Source organism: Drosophila miranda, chromosome 3 (assembly GCF_003369915.1).
Source record: "Drosophila miranda strain MSH22 chromosome 3, D.miranda_PacBio2.1, whole genome shotgun sequence".
NCBI classification, from domain to species: Eukaryota; Metazoa; Arthropoda; class Insecta; order Diptera; family Drosophilidae; genus Drosophila; species Drosophila miranda.
In genome coordinates, this window is record NC_046676.1 from 2,221,284 (window position 1) to 2,244,034 (window position 22,751).

Consider the following 22,751-nt stretch of genomic DNA (forward strand, 5'->3'; position numbering starts at 1 on the left):
TTAAAATTTTCAAAATGTGAAAAAATCTATATTTTGAACCCATCGCTCCAGACTACCGCATACAAATTATGTTAAGATAGCATCTGAGGTGCAACGTTTGGCAAATAATATTTCGGCTCGAGCGTCGGCCAAAGAAGGTGGCTTTAATGCGAGTATCGTCAAGGCCCGCCCTATTTTATGTGCATAGAAAAGTGCTGCTCACGTATATGCGTGCCAAAAAGACACTTCAAAATTTTCGAATGAATAAAAATTGCCTTAATGGTCTAAAGAAAATAGTAATTCGGATGATTCTTAGTTTTCACGCACTATATTCACAGGTGAGTCCCAATTTAAGCACATTGGACCCAATGGCTCCCGCACAGGAGTACGATATTCCGAAAAGTGCTGCATTGCCACCAATGCAACCAAAATATACAAATGGATACCTTTTAATAATGCAGTTTAGCATAAAATACAGCAGCATAAAAAGATTATTCTCACTGGAATTGTGCCTACAATGGAATCCGTTACTGAGAGAGAACTCATCTTTCCGGTCGATTCTGCACCTTGAAATTGGGAGCGCTCTGTAAATGCTTATTTGATTTTGTATTATTTTTAATCACCGTATTATTAGTTTACAGTAAACAAATTAACTTACTGGAAAAAATGTAGTTTTGGTTGTAAAAACTCGTTTTTCTATCTAAAAATATTACACATTTGTCCGTCTGTCCGTCCCTATGAGCTCCTGGTGCTCAGAGACTATAAAAGCTAGAGCAACGACGTTTTGTATCCAGACTTCTGTAATATGTCACTGTTACAAGTGTATTTCAAAACTTCGCCCCGCCCCGCCTCCACTAAAGACGAAAATCTGTTGTATCCACAATATTGCAGATTCGAGGAAACTAAAAACGCACAATCGTAGAAAATACTCAAAATGTGTATTGGGGTATATTAGATTTGTGGTGAAAACGGATGTGTCTAACGTCCAGAAGGAATCGTTTCCGACCCCATAAAGTATATATATTCTTGATCCGCATCAATAGCCGAGTCGATTGAGCCCTGTCTGTCTGTCCGTCCCTATCAGCCCCTAATGCTCAAAGACTATAAGAGCTAGAGTAACGACATTTTATATTCGGACTTCTGTGATATGTCACTGTTGCAAGTATATTTCAAGACTTTGCCCCGCCCACTTCCGCCCCCACAAAGAGCTAAAATCTGTGGCATCCACAATATTGAAGATACGAGAATACTAAAAACGCACAATCATAGAGAATGACCGTATCTATGAGATTGCTGAATCTATATCAGATCGGATCATTTTTATAGCTAAAGGGAACAAATTAATTTGCAGTGGCTACGCAGCGCCCGACGACATGTTCAAACACGTTTTCTGTCTCTCCCGCACGCACACATTGTCGCTCAATGTAGCCATACTGACTATGTATCGGGTATAAATGTAGAGTTGCGGTCCCCGCAGCAACTCACAACGTTCCCCCTCGTTTATATTTTAAATCGAGAAAAAAAAACTACGACACTAGGATACATTAAAAATAGACATAACAAGACCGGAGATGTAAGATACTTAGTAATTTGAAAAAAATAATCACAATCTCTGATTAAACCATGAAAAAAATTACCAAATCTAGCATTAGTGTTATTGAATGTGAAGCACCTGTATCCAAAGTCAATCATTCAATTCCATTCATTACCCCTGTGATAGTGAGATTTCCAAATCTCGAGTCCATGGTTTTTTTCCGGGGAATCTGGTACCGTTTTGTCGATAGCTACATTTTCTTGCAAAGGTTATACTGAGTTTTGCGCTGTACAGCACATTTGTGCGCTTAAACCCATTATTCTTTTTCGTTTTCACAAATTACCACGACCTCGAGAAAGCCGAATTGTTTTTTTTAGACACGTTTATCTGTTCGTCAACTTTTTCGGAGAGGCAACCAACTGGCATTTTAGTTCGAAATTGAGAAAACGGCTCTTAATCAATCTCGCGGAAAAAGTTCTGATAAACACCTAACTTAAAATAAGCAGTCAATTAACTTAGCGCGCTGACACGTATAGAAGAGTGTTGGAGATTGAAAAACTTTGTGTTCTTTTTTAACTAGGGTATTCCCCAATATGTTTAATACAAAAATAATACACATCAATGCCTACAAATTTTGTAAAGGGGATTTGTAATCACAGTACATTGAAACACTTCAATGATTTGTGGCGTCAGCTATTGCTGTATTTTCGGTGACATTTATTAGGAAATGGGTACGTTTGTGACGTGTAAGTAAACATCTATATGCAATGTGACGACTATTATCAACTCCTAATCAACTCGAATTTATTTTGAGTGGCAATATGCATGCATCTATATGAATACATACGAGTCGATATAGCCAGTCTGTCTGTCTGTCCGTCCCGATGAGATGTCAAAGACTATAAGAGCTAGAAACTAAATTTTGTAACCAGTCTCCTGTGATACGCAACCCCAGCCAAGCGCTTACTCATTCTCTCACCAGTGTTGCCAGATTTTGAGCGCTAAAATAAGCTAGATTTTACAAAAATACAAGCTAGAACAAGCTAAAAATTGTAAAAAACAGGCTAAAAATAAAACAACACATAGATATATACATTTATAATTGTGTTATTATTTCATCCAATTCGCTATTGCTTGAATCGGTATATTTATCGCTGGAACGTATTAAATTTAAATATTTCTCCGGTAATTGATAGTTGTGACAACATTTTCCATGACGGCGCAATCCATATCTGTAAAATTCAAAAGAATTTTAGTCATATTCATGAAACAATTAAATATTTCTAAAACAAACCTTATATTTAATATTGAGTTTAAGGATTTAACGGTCATTTTGTTCCTTAGCTTGGTCTTAACAATATTCATTTGACTGAATACACGTTCAATAGCAGCATTTGACCACGGTAGACTTAAAATGCCAATGGCAAATAAAGCGATTTCTTCAAAAGGCTTGTTTTTGCCAGCATCTTTATAAGTCAGTACTTCTGACCAAAATTGTATCGTGTCATCTGTACTTTGCCAAGGGACTAATTGAATTTTGCCATATTGGGCAAGAATTCCATCTATATTCTTATAGTTAAAGTGTTCCAATATGGAAATGAGATCATTATGATTTTTATTATGTTTGAGTACATTTTCTGCTGCAAAAACTTTCTAATGTTTTTGTGTTTTCTAATTTTCTAAGTTTTTCTAATGTCTCAAAATTATCTGGAAGTCTGAAATTAAGCATCAGATTATTATTTATTTTTAATATCAAATCCAATTGAAGCTTACCTTTCTCTGAGTTGGATAATTAGCTCCTTTATAAAATCCTTGCACATCTCTCTGATTTCGTTAACTTCATTATTATAATTTTTCTCTTTAATTTCCTTTTCAAATAAATATCCCATATATTATGAAGACACAGCAAATTCATCCAAGTCATCTTTCAAGACATCAATCTTTGCATCAGGCGGTACTATTTTATTTTTGAGGAAATCGATGCTTGTCGATGAAAATTTTGTTTGTAACCTGTTTTTGGCATGTTTTACACATTTACACATTTCACGATCACCAACCAAGTTTCTGTATAGACCGAAACTTTTCAACGAAAAGAAACCATAAATAAATTCTAAAATACCATGATACACCAAAATATGTACTACAAATATACTTTTTGTTCGATTTGTCTTAAAAAATACCAAAAAATACATGTAGGATATAAAAAGGAAAAGATAAGCAAAGTGAAATTAAAAAAGGCTAGATTTAAAGCTATAAGCATTTTCATAATTTTTCAAGCTGTTCCGCTTTCAAATAAGCTAGATCTAGCCTTAAATAAGCTAAATTGGGAACGCTGTCTCTCACTCTCAATGCGCAGTGTGCGCCATCTATCGGAGAGGAGCCATATTGCCTGACTACCGGACATAAAGTAGAACCGCGGTCTTTGCCGCGTCTCACAACGTTCCCCCTTATTTTTTCTTAGAAATAGTTTTACAAAAATAAAATATTATTAAAAACGAGGGGGAACGTTGTGAGTTGCTGCGGACACCGCAACTCTACAGTTATACCCGATACTAAGTCAGTATGGCTCTCCTCCGGCAGACGCCGCTAATATTAAACGACACGACAAAGAGTGCGTGCGAGAGAGACAGAAAATCAGTCTGAGCGTGACGTCGGGCGCTGCGTAGCCACTGCAAATTGATTTGTTCCGTTTGGCTATATCTGATCTGATCTGATCCAGATTCAGCAATCTGATAGATATGGTCATTATCTATGATTCTGCGTTTTTAGTTTTCTCGAATGTGCAATATTGTGGATGCAACAGATTTTCGTCCTTTGTGTGGGCGGAAGGGGGTGGGGTGAAATTTTGAGATACACGTTTTATAGTAAGATCTAACAGGAGTGCGGATACCAAATTTGGTTACTCTAGCCTTAATAGTCTCTGAGATTTTTGAATATCCCCAGATTTTCGTCCTTTGCGGGGCCGGAAGGGGGTGTGGCGAAATTTTGAAACAAACTCGTCTCGGTCCGATATATTAGGAGTGTGGATACCAAATTTGGTTGCTCTAGCTTTTGTAGTCTCTGAGATCTAGGCGCTAATGTTTTACTCTAAGCAAAGCCGCCTATGATACGTGTTTTAGAGAGAGACAGGGCGAGAAAAAATTAAATTGTTTTCTTGATGCTGGCTATAATAATAATACGATCCAATTCAGATTCCGCAGTCTTAAAGATATGGTCATTCTCTACAATTCTACGTTTTTGGTTTTCTCATATCTTTAAAATTGTGGATGCCACAGATTTTCGTTCTTTGTGGGGGCGGAAGTGGGCGGGGCGAAGTTTTGAAATATTTTTGTAGCAGTGACATATCACAGAAGTCTGGGTCCAAAACATCGTTGCTCTAGCTCTTATAGTCTTTGAGCACTAGGCGCTGAAGGGGACGGACAGACGGACGGACGGACAGACAGACAGGGCTCAATCGACTCGGCTATTGATGCTGATCAAGTATATATATACTTTATGGGGTCGGAAACGATTCCTTCTGGACGTTACACACATCCACTTTTACCACAAATCTAATATACCCCAATACTCATTTTGAGTATCGGGTATAATAATGGATTTTGCTAAAAACGATAGCTATTCATGTTTATAATAAAATATCCAATTTTGAAAGCAATCGGTTGAATAGATTTTTTGGTACAGAAAACGATGTTTCGAGAAAAATTCGTTTAAGTATTGAAAACTGATCAAGTGCGCTTCGAGATTTCGACTGTAACTTTGTCAAAACTTTGAATTCTTAAAATTTTCAAAATGTGAAAAAATCTATATTTTGAACCCATCGCTCCAGACTACCGCATACAAATTATGTTAAGATAGCATCTGAGGTGCAACGTTTGGCAAATAATATTTCGGCTCGAGCGTCGGCCAAAGAAGGTGGCTTTAATGCGAGTATCGTCAAGGCCCGCCCTATTTTATGTGCATAGAAAAGTGCTGCTCACGTATATGCGTGCCAAAAAGACACTTCAAAATTTTCGAATGAATAAAAATTGCCTTAATGGTCTAAAGAAAATAGTAATTCGGATGATTCTTAGTTTTCACGCACTATATTCACAGGTGAGTCCCAATTTAAGCACATTGGACCCAATGGCTCCCGCACAGGAGTACGATATTCCGAAAAGTGCTGCATTGCCACCAATGCAACCAAAATATACAAATGGATACCTTTTAATAATGCAGTTTAGCATAAAATACAGCAGCATAAAAAGATTATTCTCACTGGAATTGTGCCTACAATGGAATCCGTTACTGAGAGAGAACTCATCTTTCCGGTCGATTCTGCACCTTGAAATTGGGAGCGCTCTGTAAATGCTTATTTGATTTTGTATTATTTTTAATCACCGTATTATTAGTTTACAGTAAACAAATTAACTTACTGGAAAAAATGTAGTTTTGGTTGTAAAAACTCGTTTTTCTATCTAAAAATATTACACATTTGTCCGTCTGTCCGTCCCTATGAGCGCCTGGTGCTCAGAGACTATAAAAGCTAGAGCAACGACGTTTTGTATCCAGACTTCTGTAATATGTCACTGTTACAAGTGTATTTCAAAACTTCGCCCCGCCCCGCCTCCACTAAAGACGAAAATCTGTTGTATCCACAATATTGCAGATTCGAGGAAACTAAAAACGCACAATCGTAGAAAATACTCAAAATGTGTATTGGGGTATATTAGATTTGTGGTGAAAACGGATGTGTCTAACGTCCAGAAGGAATCGTTTCCGACCCCATAAAGTATATATATTCTTGATCCGCATCAATAGCCGAGTCGATTGAGCCCTGTCTGTCTGTCCGTCCCTATCAGCCCCTAATGCTCAAAGACTATAAGAGCTAGAGTAACGACATTTTATATTCGGACTTCTGTGATATGTCACTGTTGCAAGTATATTTCAAGACTTTGCCCCGCCCACTTCCGCCCCCACAAAGAGCTAAAATCTGTGGCATCCACAATATTGAAGATACGAGAATACTAAAAACGCACAATCATAGAGAATGACCGTATCTATGAGATTGCTGAATCTATATCAGATCGGATCATTTTTATAGCTAAAGGGAACAAATTAATTTGCAGTGGCTACGCAGCGCCCGACGACATGTTCAAACACGTTTTCTGTCTCTCCCGCACGCACACATTGTCGCTCAATGTAGCCATACTGACTATGTATCGGGTATAAATGTAGAGTTGCGGTCCCCGCAGCAACTCACAACGTTCCCCCTCGTTTATATTTTAAATCGAGAAAAAAAAACTACGACACTAGGATACATTAAAAATAGACATAACAAGACCGGAGATGTAAGATACTTAGTAATTTGAAAAAAATAATCACAATCTCTGATTAAACCATGAAAAAAATTACCAAATCTAGCATTAGTGTTATTGAATGTGAAGCACCTGTATCCAAAGTCAATCATTCAATTCCATTCATTACCCCTGTGATAGTGAGATTTCCAAATCTCGAGTCCATGGTTTTTCTCCGGGGAATCTGGTACCGTTTTGTCGATAGCTACATTTTCTTGCAAAGGTTATACTGAGTTTTGCGCTGTACAGCACATTTGTGCGCTTAAACCCATTATTCTTTTTCGTTTTCACAAATTACCACGACCTCGAGAAAGCCGAATTGTTTTTTTTAGACACGTTTATCTGTTCGTCAACTTTTTCGGAGAGGCAACCAACTGGCATTTTAGTTCGAAATTGAGAAAACGGCTCTTAATCAATCTCGCGGAAAAAGTTCTGATAAACACCTAACTTAAAATAAGCAGTCAATTAACTTAGCGCGCTGACACGTATAGAAGAGTGTTGGAGATTGAAAAACTTTGTGTTCTTTTTTAACTAGGGTATTCCCCAATATGTTTAATACAAAAATAATACACATCAATGCCTACAAATTTTGTAAAGGGGATTTGTAATCACAGTACATTGAAACACTTCAATGATTTGTGGCGTCAGCTATTGCTGTATTTTCGGTGACATTTATTAGGAAATGGGTACGTTTGTGACGTGTAAGTATACATCTATATGCAATGTGACGACTATTATCAACTCCTAATCAACTCGAATTTATTTTGAGTGGCAATATGCATGCATCTATATGAATACATACGAGTCGATATAGCCAGTCTGTCTGTCTGTCCGTCCCGATGAGATGTCAAAGACTATAAGAGCTAGAAACTAAATTTTGTAACCAGTCTCCTGTGATACGCAACCCCAGCCAAGCGCTTACTCATTCTCTCACCATTGTTGCCAGATTTTGAGCGCTAAAATAAGCTAGATTTTACAAAAATACAAGCTAGAACAAGCTAAAAATTGTAAAAAACAGGCTAAAAATAAAACAACACATAGATATATACATTTATAATTGTGTTATTATTTCATCCAATTCGCTATTGCTTGAATCGGTATATTTATCGCTGGAACGTATTAAATTTAAATATTTCTCCGGTAATTGATAGTTGTGACAACATTTTCCATGACGGCGCAATCCATATCTGTAAAATTCAAAAGAATTTTAGTCATATTCATGAAACAATTAAATATTTCTAAAACAAACCTTATATTTAATATTGAGTTTAAGGATTTAACGGTCATTTTGTTCCTTAGCTTGGTCTTAACAATATTCATTTGACTGAATACACGTTCAATAGCAGCATTTGACCACGGTAGACTTAAAATGCCAATGGCAAATAAAGCGATTTCTTCAAAAGGCTTGTTTTTGCCAGCATCTTTATAAGTCAGTACTTCTGACCAAAATTGTATCGTGTCATCTGTACTTTGCCAAGGGACTAATTGAATTTTGCCATATTGGGCAAGAATTCCATCTATATTCTTATAGTTAAAGTGTTCCAATATGGAAATGAGATCATTATGATTTTTATTATGTTTGAGTACATTTTCTGCTGCAAAAACTTTCTAATGTTTTTGTGTTTTCTAATTTTCTAAGTTTTTCTAATGTCTCAAAATTATCTGGAAGTCTGAAATTAAGCATCAGATTATTATTTATTTTTAATATCAAATCCAATTGAAGCTTACCTTTCTCTGAGTTGGATAATTAGCTCCTTTATAAAATCCTTGCACATCTCTCTGATTTCGTTAACTTCATTATTATAATTTTTCTCTTTAATTTCCTTTTCAAATAAATATCCCATATATTATGAAGACACAGCAAATTCATCCAAGTCATCTTTCAAGACATCAATCTTTGCATCAGGCGGTACTATTTTATTTTTGAGGAAATCGATGCTTGTCGATGAAAATTTTGTTTGTAACCTGTTTTTGGCATGTTTTACACATTTACACATTTCACGATCACCAACCAAGTTTCTGTATAGACCGAAACTTTTCAACGAAAAGAAACCATAAATAAATTCTAAAATACCATGATACACCAAAATATGTACTACAAATATACTTTTTGTTCGATTTGTCTTAAAAAATACCAAAAAATACATGTAGGATATAAAAAGGAAAAGATAAGCAAAGTGAAATTAAAAAAGGCTAGATTTAAAGCTATAAGCATTTTCATAATTTTTCAAGCTGTTCCGCTTTCAAATAAGCTAGATCTAGCCTTAAATAAGCTAAATTGGGAACGCTGTCTCTCACTCTCAATGCGCAGTGTGCGCCATCTATCGGAGAGGAGCCATATTGCCTGACTACCGGACATAAAGTAGAACCGCGGTCTTTGCCGCGTCTCACAACGTTCCCCCTTATTTTTTCTTAGAAATAGTTTTACAAAAATAAAATATTATTAAAAACGAGGGGGAACGTTGTGAGTTGCTGCGGACACCGCAACTCTACAGTTATACCCGATACTAAGTCAGTATGGCTCTCCTCCGGCAGACGCCGCTAATATTAAACGACACGACAAAGAGTGCGTGCGAGAGAGACAGAAAATCAGTCTGAGCGTGACGTCGGGCGCTGCGTAGCCACTGCAAATTGATTTGTTCCGTTTGGCTATATCTGATCTGATCTGATCCAGATTCAGCAATCTGATAGATATGGTCATTATCTATGATTCTGCGTTTTTAGTTTTCTCGAATGTGCAATATTGTGGATGCAACAGATTTTCGTCCTTTGTGTGGGCGGAAGGGGGTGGGGTGAAATTTTGAGATACACGTTTTATAGTAAGATCTAACAGGAGTGCGGATACCAAATTTGGTTACTCTAGCCTTAATAGTCTCTGAGATTTTTGAATATCCCCAGATTTTCGTCCTTTGCGGGGCCGGAAGGGGGTGTGGCGAAATTTTGAAACAAACTCGTCTCGGTCCGATATATTAGGAGTGTGGATACCAAATTTGGTTGCTCTAGCTTTTGTAGTCTCTGAGATCTAGGCGCTAATGTTTTACTCTAAGCAAAGCCGCCTATGATACGTGTTTTAGAGAGAGACAGGGCGAGAAAAAATTAAATTGTTTTCTTGATGCTGGCTATAATAATAATACGATCCAATTCAGATTCCGCAGTCTTAAAGATATGGTCATTCTCTACAATTCTACGTTTTTGGTTTTCTCATATCTTTAAAATTGTGGATGCCACAGATTTTCGTTCTTTGTGGGGGCGGAAGTGGGCGGGGCGAAGTTTTGAAATATTTTTGTAGCAGTGACATATCACAGAAGTCTGGGTCCAAAACATCGTTGCTCTAGCTCTTATAGTCTTTGAGCACTAGGCGCTGAAGGGGACGGACAGACGGACGGACGGACAGACAGACAGGGCTCAATCGACTCGGCTATTGATGCTGATCAAGTATATATATACTTTATGGGGTCGGAAACGATTCCTTCTGGACGTTACACACATCCACTTTTACCACAAATCTAATATACCCCAATACTCATTTTGAGTATCGGGTATAATAATGGATTTTGCTAAAAACGATAGCTATTCATGTTTATAATAAAATATCCAATTTTGAAAGCAATCGGTTGAATAGATTTTTTGGTACAGAAAACGATGTTTCGAGAAAAATTCGTTTAAGTATTGAAAACTGATCAAGTGCGCTTCGAGATTTCGACTGTAACTTTGTCAAAACTTTGAATTCTTAAAATTTTCAAAATGTGAAAAAATCTATATTTTGAACCCATCGCTCCAGACTACCGCATACAAATTATGTTAAGATAGCATCTGAGGTGCAACGTTTGGCAAATGATATTTCGGCTCGAGCGTCGGCCAAAGAAGGTGGCTTTAATGCGAGTATCGTCAAGGCCCGCCCTATTTTATGTGCATAGAAAAGTGCTGCTCACGTATATGCGTGCCAAAAAGACACTTCAAAATTTTCGAATGAATAAAAATTGCCTTAATGGTCTAAAGAAAATAGTAATTCGGATGATTCTTAGTTTTCACGCACTATATTCACAGGTGAGTCCCAATTTAAGCACATTGGACCCAATGGCTCCCGCACAGGAGTACGATATTCCGAAAAGTGCTGCATTGCCACCAATGCAACCAAAATATACAAATGGATACCTTTTAATAATGCAGTTTAGCATAAAATACAGCAGCATAAAAAGATTATTCTCACTGGAATTGTGCCTACAATGGAATCCGTTACTGAGAGAGAACTCATCTTTCCGGTCGATTCTGCACCTTGAAATTGGGAGCGCTCTGTAAATGCTTATTTGATTTTGTATTATTTTTAATCACCGTATTATTAGTTTACAGTAAACAAATTAACTTACTGGAAAAAATGTAGTTTTGGTTGTAAAAACTCGTTTTTCTATCTAAAAATATTACACATTTGTCCGTCTGTCCGTCCCTATGAGCGCCTGGTGCTCAGAGACTATAAAAGCTAGAGCAACGACGTTTTGTATCCAGACTTCTGTAATATGTCACTGTTACAAGTGTATTTCAAAACTTCGCCCCGCCCCGCCTCCACTAAAGACGAAAATCTGTTGTATCCACAATATTGCAGATTCGAGGAAACTAAAAACGCACAATCGTAGAAAATACTCAAAATGTGTATTGGGGTATATTAGATTTGTGGTGAAAACGGATGTGTCTAACGTCCAGAAGGAATCGTTTCCGACCCCATAAAGTATATATATTCTTGATCCGCATCAATAGCCGAGTCGATTGAGCCCTGTCTGTCTGTCCGTCCCTATCAGCCCCTAATGCTCAAAGACTATAAGAGCTAGAGTAACGACATTTTATATTCGGACTTCTGTGATATGTCACTGTTGCAAGTATATTTCAAGACTTTGCCCCGCCCACTTCCGCCCCCACAAAGAGCTAAAATCTGTGGCATCCACAATATTGAAGATACGAGAATACTAAAAACGCACAATCATAGAGAATGACCGTATCTATGAGATTGCTGAATCTATATCAGATCGGATCATTTTTATAGCTAAAGGGAACAAATTAATTTGCAGTGGCTACGCAGCGCCCGACGACATGTTCAAACACGTTTTCTGTCTCTCCCGCACGCACACATTGTCGCTCAATGTAGCCATACTGACTATGTATCGGGTATAAATGTAGAGTTGCGGTCCCCGCAGCAACTCACAACGTTCCCCCTCGTTTATATTTTAAATCGAGAAAAAAAAACTACGACACTAGGATACATTAAAAATAGACATAACAAGACCGGAGATGTAAGATACTTAGTAATTTGAAAAAAATAATCACAATCTCTGATTAAACCATGAAAAAAATTACCAAATCTAGCATTAGTGTTATTGAATGTGAAGCACCTGTATCCAAAGTCAATCATTCAATTCCATTCATTACCCCTGTGATAGTGAGATTTCCAAATCTCGAGTCCATGGTTTTTCTCCGGGGAATCTGGTACCGTTTTGTCGATAGCTACATTTTCTTGCAAAGGTTATACTGAGTTTTGCGCTGTACAGCACATTTGTGCGCTTAAACCCATTATTCTTTTTCGTTTTCACAAATTACCACGACCTCGAGAAAGCCGAATTGTTTTTTTTAGACACGTTTATCTGTTCGTCAACTTTTTCGGAGAGGCAACCAACTGGCATTTTAGTTCGAAATTGAGAAAACGGCTCTTAATCAATCTCGCGGAAAAAGTTCTGATAAACACCTAACTTAAAATAAGCAGTCAATTAACTTAGCGCGCTGACACGTATAGAAGAGTGTTGGAGATTGAAAAACTTTGTGTTCTTTTTTAACTAGGGTATTCCCCAATATGTTTAATACAAAAATAATACACATCAATGCCTACAAATTTTGTAAAGGGGATTTGTAATCACAGTACATTGAAACACTTCAATGATTTGTGGCGTCAGCTATTGCTGTATTTTCGGTGACATTTATTAGGAAATGGGTACGTTTGTGACGTGTAAGTATACATCTATATGCAATGTGACGACTATTATCAACTCCTAATCAACTCGAATTTATTTTGAGTGGCAATATGCATGCATCTATATGAATACATACGAGTCGATATAGCCAGTCTGTCTGTCTGTCCGTCCCGATGAGATGTCAAAGACTATAAGAGCTAGAAACTAAATTTTGTAACCAGTCTCCTGTGATACGCAACCCCAGCCAAGCGCTTACTCATTCTCTCACCAGTGTTGCCAGATTTTGAGCGCTAAAATAAGCTAGATTTTACAAAAATACAAGCTAGAACAAGCTAAAAATTGTAAAAAACAGGCTAAAAATAAAACAACACATAGATATATACATTTATAATTGTGTTATTATTTCATCCAATTCGCTATTGCTTGAATCGGTATATTTATCGCTGGAACGTATTAAATTTAAATATTTCTCCGGTAATTGATAGTTGTGACAAAATTTTCCATGACGGCGCAATCCATATCTGTAAAATTCAAAAGAATTTTAGTCATATTCATGAAACAATTAAATATTTCTAAAACAAACCTTATATTTAATATTGAGTTTAAGGATTTAACGGTCATTTTGTTCCTTAGCTTGGTCTTAACAATATTCATTTGACTGAATACACGTTCAATAGCAGCATTTGACCACGGTAGACTTAAAATGCCAATGGCAAATAAAGCGATTTCTTCAAAAGGCTTGTTTTTGCCAGCATCTTTATAAGTCAGTACTTCTGACCAAAATTGTATCGTGTCATCTGTACTTTGCCAAGGGACTAATTGAATTTTGCCATATTGGGCAAGAATTCCATCTATATTCTTATAGTTAAAGTGTTCCAATATGGAAATGAGATCATTATGATTTTTATTATGTTTGAGTACATTTTCTGCTGCAAAAACTTTCTAATGTTTTTGTGTTTTCTAATTTTCTAAGTTTTTCTAATGTCTCAAAATTATCTGGAAGTCTGAAATTAAGCATCAGATTATTATTTATTTTTAATATCAAATCCAATTGAAGCTTACCTTTCTCTGAGTTGGATAATTAGCTCCTTTATAAAATCCTTGCACATCTCTCTGATTTCGTTAACTTCATTATTATAATTTTTCTCTTTAATTTCCTTTTCAAATAAATATCCCATATATTATGAAGACACAGCAAATTCATCCAAGTCATCTTTCAAGACATCAATCTTTGCATCAGGCGGTACTATTTTATTTTTGAGGAAATCGATGCTTGTCGATGAAAATTTTGTTTGTAACCTGTTTTTGGCATGTTTTACACATTTACACATTTCACGATCACCAACCAAGTTTCTGTATAGACCGAAACTTTTCAACGAAAAGAAACCATAAATAAATTCTAAAATACCATGATACACCAAAATATGTACTACAAATATACTTTTTGTTCGATTTGTCTTAAAAAATACCAAAAAATACATGTAGGATATAAAAAGGAAAAGATAAGCAAAGTGAAATTAAAAAAGGCTAGATTTAAAGCTATAAGCATTTTCATAATTTTTCAAGCTGTTCCGCTTTCAAATAAGCTAGATCTAGCCTTAAATAAGCTAAATTGGGAACGCTGTCTCTCACTCTCAATGCGCAGTGTGCGCCATCTATCGGAGAGGAGCCATATTGCCTGACTACCGGACATAAAGTAGAACCGCGGTCTTTGCCGCGTCTCACAACGTTCCCCCTTATTTTTTCTTAGAAATAGTTTTACAAAAATAAAATATTATTAAAAACGAGGGGGAACGTTGTGAGTTGCTGCGGACACCGCAACTCTACAGTTATACCCGATACTAAGTCAGTATGGCTCTCCTCCGGCAGACGCCGCTAATATTAAACGACACGACAAAGAGTGCGTGCGAGAGAGACAGAAAATCAGTCTGAGCGTGACGTCGGGCGCTGCGTAGCCACTGCAAATTGATTTGTTCCGTTTGGCTATATCTGATCTGATCTGATCCAGATTCAGCAATCTGATAGATATGGTCATTATCTATGATTCTGCGTTTTTAGTTTTCTCGAATGTGCAATATTGTGGATGCAACAGATTTTCGTCCTTTGTGTGGGCGGAAGGGGGTGGGGTGAAATTTTGAGATACACGTTTTATAGTAAGATCTAACAGGAGTGCGGATACCAAATTTGGTTACTCTAGCCTTAATAGTCTCTGAGATTTTTGAATATCCCCAGATTTTCGTCCTTTGCGGGGCCGGAAGGGGGTGTGGCGAAATTTTGAAACAAACTCGTCTCGGTCCGATATATTAGGAGTGTGGATACCAAATTTGGTTGCTCTAGCTTTTGTAGTCTCTGAGATCTAGGCGCTAATGTTTTACTCTAAGCAAAGCCGCCTATGATACGTGTTTTAGAGAGAGACAGGGCGAGAAAAAATTAAATTGTTTTCTTGATGCTGGCTATAATAATAATACGATCCAATTCAGATTCCGCAGTCTTAAAGATATGGTCATTCTCTACAATTCTACGTTTTTGGTTTTCTCATATCTTTAAAATTGTGGATGCCACAGATTTTCGTTCTTTGTGGGGGCGGAAGTGGGCGGGGCGAAGTTTTGAAATATTTTTGTAGCAGTGACATATCACAGAAGTCTGGGTCCAAAACATCGTTGCTCTAGCTCTTATAGTCTTTGAGCACTAGGCGCTGAAGGGGACGGACAGACGGACGGACGGACAGACAGACAGGGCTCAATCGACTCGGCTATTGATGCTGATCAAGTATATATATACTTTATGGGGTCGGAAACGATTCCTTCTGGACGTTACACACATCCACTTTTACCACAAATCTAATATACCCCAATACTCATTTTGAGTATCGGGTATAATAATGGATTTTGCTAAAAACGATAGCTATTCATGTTTATAATAAAATATCCAATTTTGAAAGCAATCGGTTGAATAGATTTTTTGGTACAGAAAACGATGTTTCGAGAAAAATTCGTTTAAGTATTGAAAACTGATCAAGTGCGCTTCGAGATTTCGACTGTAACTTTGTCAAAACTTTGAATTCTTAAAATTTTCAAAATGTGAAAAAATCTATATTTTGAACCCATCGCTCCAGACTACCGCATACAAATTATGTTAAGATAGCATCTGAGGTGCAACGTTTGGCAAATGATATTTCGGCTCGAGCGTCGGCCAAAGAAGGTGGCTTTAATGCGAGTATCGTCAAGGCCCGCCCTATTTTATGTGCATAGAAAAGTGCTGCTCACGTATATGCGTGCCAAAAAGACACTTCAAAATTTTCGAATGAATAAAAATTGCCTTAATGGTCTAAAGAAAATAGTAATTCGGATGATTCTTAGTTTTCACGCACTATATTCACAGGTGAGTCCCAATTTAAGCACATTGGACCCAATGGCTCCCGCACAGGAGTACGATATTCCGAAAAGTGCTGCATTGCCACCAATGCAACCAAAATATACAAATGGATACCTTTTAATAATGCAGTTTAGCATAAAATACAGCAGCATAAAAAGATTATTCTCACTGGAATTGTGCCTACAATGGAATCCGTTACTGAGAGAGAACTCATCTTTCCGGTCGATTCTGCACCTTGAAATTGGGAGCGCTCTGTAAATGCTTATTTGATTTTGTATTATTTTTAATCACCGTATTATTAGTTTACAGTAAACAAATTAACTTACTGGAAAAAATGTAGTTTTGGTTGTAAAAACTCGTTTTTCTATCTAAAAATATTACACATTTGTCCGTCTGTCCGTCCCTATGAGCGCCTGGTGCTCAGAGACTATAAAAGCTAGAGCAACGACGTTTTGTATCCAGACTTCTGTAATATGTCACTGTTACAAGTGTATTTCAAAACTTCGCCCCGCCCCGCCTCCACTAAAGACGAAAATCTGTTGTATCCACAATATTGCAGATTCGAGGAAACTAAAAACGCACAATCGTAGAAAATGACCATATCTATCCGGTTGCTGAATCTGGATCAGATCGGATCATTTTTATAGCCAAAAAGAACAAATCAATTTGCAGTGGCTACGCAGCGCCCGACGTCACGCTCAGACTGATTTCCTGTCTCTCTCGCACGCACTCTTGTCGGGTCTTTTAATATTAGCGGCGTCTGCCGGAGGAGAGCCATACTGACTAAGTATCGGGTATAAATGTAGAGTTGCGGTGTCCGCAGCAACTCACAACGTTCGCCCTCGTTTTCATATGTAATTTAAATACCCTTGCAGGTCCATTGATGCGTATGATACTTGTAGTTATATGTAGTTATATCGTCCGACATTAATTACTGAATTATGTAAAAGCATATTTCCAATTATACATATGTATATCTTTAAAACTAAGCTTTTCAAAATGAGGACCAAATTTGCATCAAGAAAAGGGAAAAAGGCGGACAGACGACTAGAAGAAAACATGTTGTCACTATCATATTACTCCTCTGCCAGAATATGAATGAACTAGCAGGCGAAAGCACAGAAACAATTGCCTATGTTCAGATCTTTTAAGTAAAAACGCAGAATATATCTTCTAGACTGCAGATTCTATACCAGATCGTATTATTATTATAACCAGAATGAAGAAAAAAATTTCATTTTCTCTCGTCTCTCTGTAACACTCACGTTTCATGGTCGGCTTTGCCTTTCGCAAAAAGTGAGTTCCTAGATCTCAGAGACTATAAGAGCAACCAAATTTCGTATCCACACTCCTGTGATATCGAACCTTGACAAGTATATTTCAAAATTTCAGCCCACCCCTTTCCGCCCCCGCAAAGGACGAAAATCTTTGGCGTCCACAAATCGCAAAGACTATTGGAGCTGGAGTAACCAAATTTTGTATCCATACTCCTGTTCGATCTGTTATAGCCAAAAGTAACAAATCAATTTACAGTGGCTAAGCAGCGCTCGACGTCAGAAGCTCAGAAGCCACCCTAATGTACTGGCGAGGCGTCTTGCGAAATCCAGATACCGGCGTAGGCTGGCCAGAATACACCCAGTCGACCTGCCGAATAGGGCGATCTAAGAGGACCCCTGAACCTAGACAGATAATTGAACCAAAATCCTCATCCAAAATCTTTGATCTTGATGACACGCATTTTTTTTTTATTTCTGTTTTTTAAATCATCGTAATATGACTGTTGTATAAGTTGCTCTAACAGTAACAGCAAACAACATAATTTTTATCAGTGATATTATTTTATAATTAAAAATACAAAACACAATCCTAATTATAAAAAAAGTTGGTTTGTTATATTTTGATACATCACTGTATACAACAAAAATTATAAAACTTTAAAAATAAAAAATATTCACCAAAGAAATTTTTTTAAAATACGGAAAATATATGAAATGTCAAATTATTTTTTCCATGGCTATAACTAAGATATAAAAACAAATTAATACGTACATTTGTTTGAAATTGATTTAGCGACAACAAAAACTAACAATAAGACGAATAAGATAACATTGCGAAAACCGCCGACAAGAAAAGTCACAAAAGCATGAAATTTCAGAATGCTGTTTTTTTGGTCGCTGGGTGCACTTATAAACTTTATTGCTCCCTTTAAACTATATATACTCGTTGTATGTATGTGGGCAACAAATATTTAATTTCTACATATGTCTAACTATATAAAAAAGATTGGTTGAAAATAACACTTAATACCTAAAACCCATCTATGTAAGAACTGACGTGCCATATTCTCAGTTCCATGTCGTATATATTAATGTGAAGATTTTTTGGTATACTCATGCATACAAACACATCTATATCCATATACACAAATATATGCACGTTTGCGTTTATTTACGTCATTGAAGGTGATGCGTATGTGTACACATGCTCGGTTGAAGAGCAGACAAAAAGCAAAGTAAAAACTCCACCAAAAAACACCCGAACCCTAATTTGTAAATTTATGTATTTACACGAAATACTTAATATTAAATGTGCTTGAAACCCAAATTGTATATCCTTGTTCATAGAACATAAAGATAATGGATTGTCAGTGCGTTGTTATTTATACAATAGTCCCAATAACCTGCCAAAATCAAAGCAAGAACAAGAAGTACTTAAACCCAAAAAAAAAATGTTTCCGTACAATTTTTGTACAATTGCTGTTTTTTTGGAGACGGTAAATATTATACAATTTTCACTTGGGAAATTTTTTAAATTTTAATTCTAAAAATACTGTAGAGAATTGTATACTGAACATACATATCGATAATTATTTCAGAGCTGTAGCTGCTTATTTGCGTGCTTTAAACCTATCGCCGAATAATGCTGTAGTCCATGGAAATTTGGCATGTGTTTATTATGAACAAGGCCTTATTGATTTGGCCATCGATACGTATAGGCGTGCAATAGAATTGCAGCCAAATTTCCCCGATGCATATTGTAATCTTGCAAACGCTCTCAAAGAGAAAGGACAGGTATATTCCGTATATATTTTGATTTTTTCGTTAAATTATTTACTTCGATTCAATTACTTTGTATATATATATCTTCTGTACTTTAGGTCAAAGAAGCTGAAGATTGCTATAACACAGCCCTAAGATTATGCTCAAATCATGCAGATTCTCTAAACAATTTGGCGAACATAAAACGAGAGCAAGGATTTATTGAAGAGGCTACACGCCTTTACCTGAAAGCGTTGGAAGTTTTTCCAGATTTTGCTGCTGCCCATTCAAACCTAGCATCTGTTTTGCAACAACAAGGGAAACTAAAAGAAGCATTAATGCATTACAAAGAGGCTATTCGAATCCAGCCCACTTTTGCTGATGCATATTCAAACATGGGAAATACACTTAAGGAATTACAAGACGTTAGTGGGGCACTGCAATGCTACACTCGAGCCATTCAAATTAACCCGGCCTTTGCTGATGCCCACAGTAATTTGGCAAGCATCCATAAAGATTCAGGAAATATTCCAGAAGCAATTCAATCCTACCGTACAGCCCTTAAATTAAAACCCGACTTTCCCGATGCATATTGTAATTTGGCACATTGCTTGCAGATTGTTTGTGACTGGACTGACTATGACGTACGAATGAAAAAGTTAGTTAGCATCGTTGCTGAACAGCTCGAAAAGAACCGATTACCATCTGTACATCCACACCATTCTATGCTTTACCCCTTGACGCATGAGTTTCGGAAAGCCATTGCAGCACGGCACGCTAATTTGTGTTTGGAAAAAGTTCACGTGCTGCATAAACAACAGTATAATTTTGTAAGAAATTTGCCAATCAATGGAAGGTTACGTATTGGCTACTTAAGTTCTGATTTTGGAAATCATCCCACCTCTCATCTAATGCAGTCTGTACCAGGACTACATGATCGTTCAAAAGTCGAAATTTTCTGCTATGCCCTAAGCTCTGATGATGGAACAACTTTTCGTTACAAAATAAGCCGTGAAGCTGAGCACTTTGTCGATCTTTCACAAATTCCTTGCAATGGAAAAGCAGCTGATAAAATATATAATGATGGAATACATATTTTGGTAAATATGAATGGTTACACAAAAGGAGCAAGAAACGAAATATTTGCCCTTCGACCTGCTCCAATTCAAGTTATGTGGTTAGGGTATCCAGGCACTAGTGGTGCCAGTTTCATGGATTATATTATTACTGATGCTATAACTAGCCCACTGGATTTGGCGTACCAATACAGTGAAAAGTTGTCATATATGCCTTTTACATATTTTATTGGCGATCATAAGCAAATGTTCCCTCATTTAAAGGAACGTATTATTGTGTGTGACAAACAACAATCTTCTGTTGCAGATAACGTTGCTGTTATTAATGCAACTGACTTATCGCCTCTGGTGGAAAATACAGGGGTAAAAGTGATAAAAGAAGTAGTTAATGCACAAAAGCCCGTCGAAATAACGCATAAAGTCGCTGAACTGCCAAGTTCCACCCAAATAGTATCCATGATTGCTTCTGGGCAAGTTCAAACATCTCTAAATGGTGTGGTTGTTCAAAACGGGTTAGCGACTACACAAACAAACAATAAAGCCGCAACCGGAGAAGAAGTGCCGCAAAATATTGTTATAACAACACGTCGGCAGTATATGTTACCCGATGACGCTATTGTTTACTGCAATTTTAACCAACTTTATAAAATAGACCCACAAACGCTTGAGTCTTGGGTAGAAATTTTAAAAAATGTGCCTAAATCGGTTTTGTGGCTATTAAGGTTTCCCGCAGTTGGCGAACAAAATATAAAAAAAACTGTCAGTGACTTAGGTAAGCTTACTGTTGTATACCTACATACATATGTTCATGTTTAGAAATGTAACTGACCAATTTTAATAAAAAATATAAAAAATTTCAGGAATATCTCCTGATAGAGTCATTTTTTCAAATGTAGCTGCTAAAGAAGAACATGTACGGCGAGGGCAATTAGCTGATATATGTCTCGACACTCCATTATGTAATGGTCATACTACATCCATGGATGTATTGTGGACAGGAACTCCGGTTGTCACTTTACCAGGAGAGACACTAGCTTCAAGGTGAGTCTATTGTCGGTACTAAAGTAAATAAATATAAATAAATCTATTTTGAAAATGTTTTTAAGTTCAATATTGTCTAAAATATATTCTATATAACAGAAAGTTGGTGTCAGATTCGTAGTCTTTTTGGTGGAAAATTTAAGAATCAGTAACCCTCAAGGTTATGCCCATAATTTTTCGGTATTGAAGAGTGGATGCTAAAGACATTCATTCGAAAATAAATAAATTCAATAATAATCAGGGACCGTAATCATTTTAAGTTATATAATAAAAATTACTTGGTTGATTGTTAACATTTTTACGGTTTTCTTCAATTATAATCGATGATTATAATCATAATCGTAATTATCAACAATTTATAAATCATGGCGGCAATGTAGAGATTGTACAAAAATACAGATTTTGGTGTAAATAATGTTTCTCTAGGTCCACTCTAAGTAAGCGATTATATTAAAAAAAAAAACAATTTTTACAATCCGTGATAATAATAGATAACATGACTTTCCGATTTGTTAAAATATAATTTTTGTTCATATAATTGCAGAGTGGCTGCCTCTCAACTGGTAACACTTGGATGTCCCGAGTTAATAGCACGTACTAGGGACGAATATCAAGATATTGCTATTCGTCTAGGAACACAAAGAGAATATTTAAAAGCTCAACGGGCAAAAGTATGGAAAGCACGCGTTGATAGTCCATTATTTGATTGCACGCAGTATGCCAAAGGCTTAGAACAATTATTTTCTCGAATGTGGGACAAATTTGCAAACAGTGAACTTCCTGATCACATCTCGGCAGTGGAAGAAAAGTGAAATCCATCCTGTCAACTTGAAATTTGACAAGAATTGTCATGCATGCTTCGGAACATCAATTTTGTGCGGCATATATGTTACATGTATACCTAATTTTTCTGTATAAGAAAAAAAAGTAAAGTTTAACTATTTACATACTTATTTTTGGTCCATTAAACCGGCTCTTATATAAAATTTTATCCTTTAAGCTTAAGACGTTACTTTGTATTAGAAATAAATATAGTCCTACGGGACAACTAGAACTTGTGCGGTAAATAAAAAAAGTGCTTGCGATTAATAAAACTAACGTTCATGCAAAAATAAATTTTTTTATACGTTACGGTTAGGATTGAGGGAAAGAGATCAGAAATGCGATAAAATGTTCGACTATAGGTATTTCACCGGCGAAGACACCAACGCCAACACCAGTACGCTAACTAAGGCTACAGCCCACTTGGGAAGCATGTTTACTCGTCCGTTGTAAATTGGTACAGCAACATACCGAATTATATATAACTGTAAAATTTGAGTTTGCAAAGTGGTTATGCCATGATTTCACTATAACTAGGAAATAATACGTTATATCCTTGACAAACTTGATAAATGTCGACATCGCTAGTTGAAGCCTTA

The 22,751-nt window shown here is 36.6% G+C and overlaps 1 protein-coding gene and 1 long non-coding RNA gene across 7 annotated transcripts in view; one reads left to right on the plus strand and one right to left on the minus strand.

The window, feature by feature from the left end:
• LOC117188490 (UDP-N-acetylglucosamine--peptide N-acetylglucosaminyltransferase 110 kDa subunit-like) overlaps window positions 1-22,446 on the plus strand; it is a 46,288-nt gene extending 23,842 nt beyond the window's left edge. For 2 of the 4 annotated variants that reach the window (XM_033392436.1, XM_033392437.1), the window contains exons 7-10: window positions 19,051-19,246; window positions 19,333-21,061; window positions 21,150-21,330; window positions 21,875-22,446. In XM_033392436.1, coding sequence (XP_033248327.1) covers window positions 19,051-19,246; window positions 19,333-21,061; window positions 21,150-21,330; window positions 21,875-22,142 — 2,374 coding nt within the window. In that variant the 3' untranslated portion in view covers window positions 22,143-22,446. Of the gene's footprint in view, window positions 1-17,567; window positions 17,768-19,050; window positions 19,247-19,332; window positions 21,062-21,149; window positions 21,331-21,874 lie in introns of those variants that run through there. The other 2 variants (XM_033392439.1, XM_033392438.1) reach the window with 2 other exon arrangements.
• LOC117188491 lies at window positions 1,742-14,576 on the minus strand. Of its 3 annotated transcripts, XR_004472601.1 has the most exons (9): window positions 13,863-14,575; window positions 13,384-13,804; window positions 12,265-13,321; window positions 8,575-8,880; window positions 8,096-8,516; window positions 6,977-8,033; window positions 3,287-3,592; window positions 2,808-3,228; window positions 1,742-2,745 (listed from the first exon to the last, which is right to left on the minus strand). It is a non-coding gene; the product is annotated as an uncharacterized LOC117188491 (long non-coding RNA). The 3 variants fall into 3 exon arrangements; XR_004472603.1 differs by lacking the exon at window positions 8,096-8,516 and having other exon boundaries at window positions 13,863-14,576; XR_004472602.1 differs by lacking the exon at window positions 2,808-3,228 and having other exon boundaries at window positions 13,863-14,576.
• Window positions 22,447-22,751: the final 305 nt, after the last annotated feature.